Here is an 8,490-nt window from a genome sequence, read left to right as displayed (position 1 = left end):
GTGAGATTAAGAGTCACTTATGGTTTGTCTCCCTCCCAATCCCATCTTGTTTCATTTATTCTCCCTTTAAAACTTCTACTACTCTTCATTACCAAATACCCAGATTGTTGTAACAGCCTTTCTACAAACCTCTTTGTCTCCATTTTGTATTTTTTATTCCTTGCTTCATAGCACTGCTAGAGTAATTTTCATAAAATACCACTTTCATTTTCAGATTTTTCTGTTCAAAACTCATTGTTTTCTCCTTTTGTTTACAGAAGAAAAATCCTAGCATTAAAATGTCAATACAGGGGCGCCTGGGTGGCTCGGTGGTTAAGCACTGGCTTTCAGCTCAGGTCATGATCCCAGGGTTCTGGGATTGAGCCCCGCGTCAGGCTCTCTGCTCAGCAGGAAGCATTATTTTCACCCCCTCAACCCCTGCTTATGTTCCCTCTCGCTGTGTTAGTCTCTGTCCAATAAATAAATAAAATCTTTTTAAAACATGTCAGTACAGTCTACCTCCAAACTTTCTCTTAATTTTCTCTATGTTATTCTCAATACCCATTAAAATAATTAGCTCACTACTTTTGTGCTTTTGCCAATAGCATGCTCTCAACCTTAAATGCCTCTCCCCCTTTACCTATCCAACTTCTGGCCATTTTTCAAAGCCATATCTTTTGCTCTAGCTGAGGGTGACCTCTTCTGACTGGGAACCAACTGGCAACTGTTCATTTCCTCCCTGGCATTGCTTTTTATTTTTATTCATCAAACATTTATTTATTTGAGAGGCTGCAAGACAGGTTCAAGAGCTTCAGCAAGTTATTTAACTTCTCTGTGATTCACCTTGTTTAAAGGAGCATAGTAAGTGTTGTGAAATATAAAGACTATACATTAAGGTTTTTAGCACAATCTTTAATACAATTCCTGCCATATAGCCATGTTCAAACATAGCTGCTCATAATGATGATAATGGTGTTTTTGAATACTAAGATGAAAAGAATTCCTGTCCTTCAAGAATTTTAATTTAACCTAAAAATATATTAACCTCATTTAGATTCTTCACATTCTGGGTTTAGAAAATAACTTTTATAATAGGTATTTATTTGACATCATCATAACTTAGGTTAGCAGCAGGGTTGGACTAGGGATTATAGTTATAGAAGCTGAGCTGTCAGTTTAGCTTGTACTCTTTAAATTATTCAGAAATGTGAAAAGTCTGGGGCACCTGGCTGGCTCAGTCAGTGGAACATGTGATTCTTGATCTCAGGGTTGTAAGTTTGAGCCTCATATTGGGTGTAGAGATTTCTTAAAAATAAAATCTTTAAAAGGTATGTAAAATGTCTACAAAACAAGTCTGTCCATGCAGTATTTAGAAAATATGTTTCTTGTGCTTTGAAAATAATTATATTTTTCCTCTTTTAATATCCAATGGAAGAAGGGTTTTTTTTTTTTCTTCATTAAAATTTAATCAATTTAGGACCAGGAGCTCCAACATCCATTCTAGATGACTTTCTTGAAGAATCATCCAAACTGCTTTCTGACTCACAAGAACACATTTTACCCACACAATCTCAGGATCCAACTGTTAGCCAAAAACCATCCAATATACTTCTCAAGGAGATACCAGTTGAAAAAGGTACTTAGGAATAAAGATTTCCTCTTGAAATAAGGGCATAAACTATCTAGAAAAGATGAAAACTCTTACGATTACCAAAATGTAATCTTGTTTGAATTTGATTAGTTTGTCATATTGCCTAAGTTCCTTCATATGAGGCTAGACTTGATAATCCAAACTCAGTAGTGCAACCCTTTCAATAGGCAAGAATTTATATTTAGCTCAGAGAAGTGGCTAACTACAGATTTAGGATTTTTTAACAGTGATTCTTCATTTTTAGAATATCAATAGGTTGTGTTTCACATTCAGGAAGATATGAATACTTCTAGAATGCATTTCATTTGGTTGTAACTTGCATTTGAAACACCAGTAGACTAACCTTGAGAACTTTTGAGATCTTTGGGGACCATTGCTATAAAGGAATTTATTGCTTTTCAGATTATAACCTCTCTCATATATTAGATTAGAATACTCTCCTTGCTCATTAGTAGTAATGTTAGCTCACTGTCTGAGTTTCTGACAATTTTTTCCTTTACATCTAGTCATCTATTCTTTTAATTTAATATTTTCAGAAACATCAAAATGTCAAGATTCATCAACCTTTTTGCATCCTAGCCCTCATGGTGTTTCCCAAACTCCTGCCACCATCTTCATGGAGACCATACGTTTCTTGATGAAAGTCAATGCTGTCCAGGTCAGAATATTTGGAAAAGGGCATGTAGATGGAAAGATTTTAGTGAACTACTTATTAAATCCATAGTGACATCTTTCCAAGCTTTAATATGCATGATGCAGAAATCAAATATGCTTTTGAGAACACACTCTAGGCCTAATGGTGTGAACATCCAAATATGAACCACTCTCTACAGAGAGCATCAGAACAGCTCACTGCAAATCTGTTCCCTCAGAATACCAGCAGAGCAAAATTGGACTCTAAAGGCTTATGTAACCTGATGTCAATTTATTAACAGAATTCATATTATGTGAGTGTTGGAGCTTCACAGGAGCATTATCATATCTTTCTTTCTTTCTAGGTAGTTAATGTGGGGGAGTAAAAATACTAAATTTTCTGAATTTGTATAACTGGGCTGGATATGTGACTTGCTTCAGATTTGACTTACCCATACAGTCACAGTTAGAGCTACTCGAGGAGAAGAATAAGAGCATCCTGTGTGGTCTACCTACCAAATGGGAAACAAGAAATATTTCCATGAAACAAGTAGTAGGAAAGAGAGCAAGATCCGGGAACCAGGAGAGTTGGCCCTGATCCTGCAAAGTATATGTTCCACCTGGGGGTGGCAAGCTCAAGAAAGGGCAAGAATTATGACCTGACTAGGAGTGGGCCACATTAAACAGGAACTTTTAACACATTAAACATTAATGTGTAGAGAAACAGTATACATTAGAGTAGAGAAATGTGTAGTAGAGAAACATTTCTGTATCCCAGATTAAATAAGTCTCTATCCCCACCACCCCATGCAAAGAGCCAGAAATGTAGGTATAGGGAACAGCTCCAGAACCTCCTCCCACTATTTTTCTAAGAAGGTGTAAGTGTTAACAGGAGTTTCTATAGGATAGGCTAAGATGGGAATGGAGGGAGAAGAAAAGTAGAGCTTCTCCCTCTGCTTAGTAAGTACATCTGACTTTGTTAAATTTGCAAACCTTATATAGAATTAAAAATAAAGAATAGCCCGAAGTATAAAACTGGAAAACATAGAGGAGAGAGTTTTTCAGAAACAAATATGTATGTTTCTAAGATCCTGAGCCTAGAACTTTAGAAAAGGAGGTTTTGCCTCACTAAGTTTCCTCAATAATTGTAGCTTCCTGGAAATGTTAGCTCATGTGTCAGTGGAGTGGTTGATGAAGAGCTTTTGTTTGCTGCATAACATACATGCAAAAATTCATCTAGTTTTTTGACCAGCAAGACCAGTATTTTTCAGTACTGCAGATTTTTATTTTGGAAATGTCTGTATTTGGTGACTAGGTGAATAGTGAGTAATGGAACCATGATGTGCTGAATCTTTATAATTCACCTCTAACCTTTTGAAGTTGGTAATCATTTCATTCTATAATATGTTTCTTATTCATTATTATCTGGCATAATATTCAGCTGCAAGAGCTATGGAACTGACACAATGCAGCTATTGTATACTCCTTATAATCTGTTTTTTCCTCATAGTATGTGCACAGAGTGCTTGCACATGAGCTGTTATGCCCTCAAGGAGGCCCCAGCTGCGAGTATTACTTGGTGCTGGCCCAGACACACCTTCTCAAGAAGGACTTTGCCAAGGCAGAGGAATACCTTCAACATGCAGCCCAGATGGACTACTTGGTAATAACTTTTTTTGGAACCTCTTGAGTATAGTTTGGGGGAGGGGCAAGCAGGCTTTCTTAAAGGTGATGATGCCATATCACAGGTAGATTTCTAGTTACTAGAGGTGGAGGTCTTCAACTTCCAGTAAACTCATCTATTTCCTTCCATTTGTTTTTCTCAAGCAGTTATGAGTTTTGCAAAGGGCAGAGAAAAGGATAAGGATAGCTCTTTAGCTGATAATTGATCTATTTCATATTTTCTGGATTTCTTCTTTTTTTCTCACTGTGAACATTCTCTTGGTTATGTTTGAATGTTTTCTTAATATTTACCCCAAAGACAAAATAGTTTTGAAAAATGCAAGAAAGAAATGAGGGAGCAGACCTAGAAAAATACCTCCCAGTGCAACTAAATGGTCCTTTTTCTAACTGAGTGCTATTAGAAAAAGAAGAAGGACTTAGTCTAATTTTAAATGTTAAACAAAGATCATTACTGGACTTTTAAATACCACCTCATCCCAAGTACTACTTGTTCTTTACCTTCTCAGAACCCTAATGTCTGGGGCTTGAAGGGCCATCTCTATTTTCTAAGTGGAAATCATGCTGAGGCCAAGGCATGCTATGAGCGAACCATTAGTTTTGTAGTGGATGCTTCTGAGATGCACTTCATCTTCCTGCGACTGGGACACATCTATCTGGAAGAGAAAGAGGTGAGGGACACAGGATGGAGAGTAACCATGTAAAAAAATCAGGTCATGGTCAGGACCTGAATTCAGTTCAAACATCAACATACATCTGTGTGGACCCAACACAGTAATATCATATTGATACTTTTATATCCAAAGATAAAGTGACTTGACCAACATTAGATAAACTAGTAATTAATAGAAGTAGGATTCAAATCCAGGCGGTCTAATATTGGAGTCTGTGGTTTTAACCATTATGATACTAAAAAGTTGCGTAGAACTCAATAAATGTTATCATAGTTAATATTTCAGGTAACTTTCTTTTATTAGCAGTAGTTGAACATTCTTAGCTTGACTTACCTAATGGAAAATGTCAAAAGAACTTCTTCAACCTTCTTCCTTAACATGAAGTTTTATATTTAATTCAGCTAAGGCTAACTCCATTCCACAGGGAACTCTAACATGACTCCTTTGTAATTACTCTCCATATTTTAGGAATCACCCCCAAGATCTTCTAAAAGAAACTTTGGGGGCACCTGGGTGGCTCAGTGGGTTAAGCCTCTGCCTTTGGCTCAGGTCATGATCTCAGGGCCCTGGGATTGAGCCCCGAATTGGGCTCCTCTACTCAGCAGGGAGCCTGCTTCCCCACCGCCCCCCACCACGCCCTGCCTGCCTCTCTGCCTACTTGTGATCTCTTTCTGTGTCAAAAAAATAAATAAAATCTTAAAGGAAAAAAGAAACTTTCTGTTATGGAAAATTTCAAATACACACAAAGTATGGGGCACCTTGGTGGCTCAATCAGTTAAGCACCCAGCTCTCCACCTCAGCTCAAGTCTTAATCTCAAGGTTATGAGTTCATCCCCTGCACTGGGCTCCTTGCTGGATGTGGAGCCTACTTAAACAAACAAACAAAAAAACAAACAAAAAACACAAATAAATACTAAGTAGACAGAATAGTAGAAATGAACCAATGTGGACCCATCATCTTATATCAACAATTATCAACTCTCTGCCTTTTGACATTGGGCTTTTGCTTTGACTTCATTCTATTTCTACCCCAGAACACCCAATTATCTCTCTATTTAAAATAAAGGGACGCCTGGGTGGCTCAGTGAGTTAAGTGTCTGCCTTCAGCTCAGGTCATGATCCCAGGGTCCCAGGATCAAATCCTGCATTGGACTCCCTGCTCAGCATGGAGTCTGCTTCTCCCTTTGGCTCCCCGCTGTTGTGCCTTCTCTTTCTCTGACAAATAAATAAATAAAATCTTTATAAAATAAAACAACAGCAGCAACAAGAAGTTGTGATACCTTATAATTTAAGTATGAAGGCCCCCATTAGACATAAGGGAAAAAAATCATTATCCCACTGCAGTGAAATAAATAAGAAGTTTTCTTTCTGACATCATTGCAAGCTACATCTGAACCCAGCTTCTGACTTAAATAGTCACTAGGCAAGCAATTTCACTGGGCAAGCAACTCTTAGGCTATGTGCTGAGGCTTACCTATAGTTACGTCTCTCATATTGGAGATGGGAGATAAGAAGAGGTATAATTCTTTTGGAAGTTTGTTTCTTGAGTTTTTCTGAATGTTTCCTGTATTACTCAGCACTAAAAAGAAATAAGCTAGCAAACCATGAGGAAACATAAAGGTAGCTAAAATACATATTGCTAAATCAAAGTAGCCAGTCTGAGAAGGCTACCTACTGTGTGATTCCAATTGTATGACATTCTGGAAAAGGCATAACTATGGAAACAGTAAAGAGATCAGTGGTTTTGGGGGGTGGGGGAAGGGAAGTGATGAACAGATGGAGGACAGAGGATTTTTAGGGCTGTGAAAGTACTTTAATAATGGATGCATGTCATTATACATTTGTCCAAACCTATGGAATGTATAATACCAAATATGACTGTGGACTTTAGGTAATGATGATGTATCCATGTAGTTTCATCAGTTGTAACAAAGGTACCACCCTGTTGGAGGATGTTGATAATGGGAGAGGCTATCATGTGTAGCAGCAGGGAGTGTATGAGAAATTGCTATACTTTCCTCTTAGTTTTGCTGTGAACCTAAAGCTGCTCTTAAAAAAAACCTGTATCTTAAAAAAAAACAAACACAATTTAAGGGCTCATTTAAGTCAGATTGGTCTTGAGTACAACTACAGAAGCCCTATGACTATCCTAGCAATATAGCATTTGAAACTTCCAGAAGAACAATAGCTTAGTGGTGCTTTCTTTCTACAGTATGAAAAGGCAAAGAAAACCTACATGCAAGCCTGTAAGAGATCACCTTCATGCCTTACCTGGCTAGGACTGGGAATAGCCTGTTATCGGGTAAGAGGATAAAGGCTTGAGACTAGGCCTGTGAATATAGCTGACCTTGATTCCTTGGGCTTCTAAGCATCCTGGGAGTTTGTAATGATGGTGAAAAAAGTTACTTTTCAAAGGTATTCAGTAAATAAAAAGTCAATCCATACTGTAAAAATAAAAGTCTTCAAAATCCCACAAAAATCTGAACCAGAAAGCTATATAATAAAAAAACTTTAAGTTACTTGGTACAGAAGCTCATAATTTTATGATGTTATTTGTAAGGGGAAAAATGATATGATAAATGAAGAATTTACTCGATTAAAGAAATTTATTGATGCTTATTAAGCTCTGTGGCCCTTCTGTTTCCAGGAGGAGCTGCTTTAGCTTCTGGGAGATCTTTTGCTCCCCACCCCTAAAAACTCTCTAGCCACCCTTTCCTCTGTTCTTACAATCTTTGAAAGAGTCATGCAATGTGTTGTTCATGTCCAATTTCTTCAATGTATTCTTTTTTCTTTTTTCTTGTGTTATGTTCGTCACCATACAGTATTCTTGATGCTAACCTCTCATTTTCTCCCTAGTACCGTATTCTCTTCATTTTGTCTTTTTCTTTGGATTATATTTTTAACCTTTCCTTCTCAAACAGTTCTTTCACCATTTTTCCCCCTTTTTATTATACAACAGTGGTAACAGCCAAATGAGTTGCCTGTATTCCCTGCCTCCTCTTCCTTATTGCTGTTCTTTTTTTAACTATAAAGGTGATACATGTTCATTATACAAAATTTAGAAGATAGAAAATATAAAGAAAACTTAAAAGTATCCATAATCCAACCACTCAGTGATAACTACTATTAACATTTGAATGCATTTCCTGCAGCCTTCTTCATACATATATGAAAGCAATTTTAATGTATAAAACTGTAAATAAAATATTTACTGCTTTTTAATCTTCTTTCTACTTAAGCAGTATAGCACTGATATCTTTTTGCATCACCAAATAGTCTAAAACATGATTTCTGATGCCTTCATTGTGTTCCCTGATTTGGATGTGTAAGTGAATTGACAATGTAGTATTTCATACTAACCAGGACACTTCAGAGGATGGAAAGGGTGCTATTAATAATTACACTGGGACACAGGGACTGTCCCAGGTCAACTGGGACATATGATCATTTTTAAAAAGGCTGTGTGCTCCCCTGTTCTACCTTCTCAGAAAGAATATAAAACATAGCTGTTAGAAAATTGATAACACTGTCAAAAGTACCAGAAACTAGCTCTACAGACTATTCAACATAAGTCATGCTTCTGCTTGTTTTGAGTACTTTAAATAATATTTTCATTGAGATAGAAACTAAAAACAAAACAAAAATCTTTTTTTTAACTTTGTGTAAGTTTTTATTAAATTACCAATTAGGGACCCCCCCCACACACACACAATGTGAACTTTCCGATCCAACGTACAAAATAGAAATCTTAATAAAAGATTAAATTAAGCCTCACCACTAAGATGTCCAAGTAATCCCTATTCCCCATAAGTATTTTAGTCATACTATACCTATATGTGGATATATCATAATTTTTTTTGACCAATCACTCAT

General features: G+C 36.8%; 1 protein-coding gene across 6 annotated transcripts in view; it reads left to right on the top strand.

The window, feature by feature from the left end:
* Positions 1 to 8,490, top strand: part of CFAP70 (cilia and flagella associated protein 70) — a 108,344-nt gene that overhangs the window by 85,992 nt on the left and 13,862 nt on the right. For 4 of the 6 annotated variants that reach the window (XM_059397757.1, XM_059397754.1, XM_059397753.1 and 1 more), the window contains 5 exons: positions 1,457 to 1,615; positions 2,167 to 2,288; positions 3,774 to 3,926; positions 4,453 to 4,614; positions 6,830 to 6,919. In XM_059397757.1, the coding sequence (XP_059253740.1) occupies positions 1,457 to 1,615; positions 2,167 to 2,288; positions 3,774 to 3,926; positions 4,453 to 4,614; positions 6,830 to 6,919 (686 nt within the window). The remainder of the gene's footprint in view (positions 1 to 1,456; positions 1,616 to 2,166; positions 2,289 to 3,773; positions 3,927 to 4,452; positions 4,615 to 6,829; positions 6,920 to 8,490) is intronic. The other 2 variants (XM_059397755.1, XM_059397756.1) reach the window with 2 other exon arrangements.

The sequence above is a fragment of the Mustela nigripes genome, chromosome 4 (genome assembly GCF_022355385.1).
Source record: "Mustela nigripes isolate SB6536 chromosome 4, MUSNIG.SB6536, whole genome shotgun sequence".
NCBI classification, from domain to species: Eukaryota; Metazoa; Chordata; class Mammalia; order Carnivora; family Mustelidae; genus Mustela; species Mustela nigripes.
Note: the sequence above shows the minus strand (reverse complement) of the source record. Positions and strands in the feature narration are given on the sequence as shown.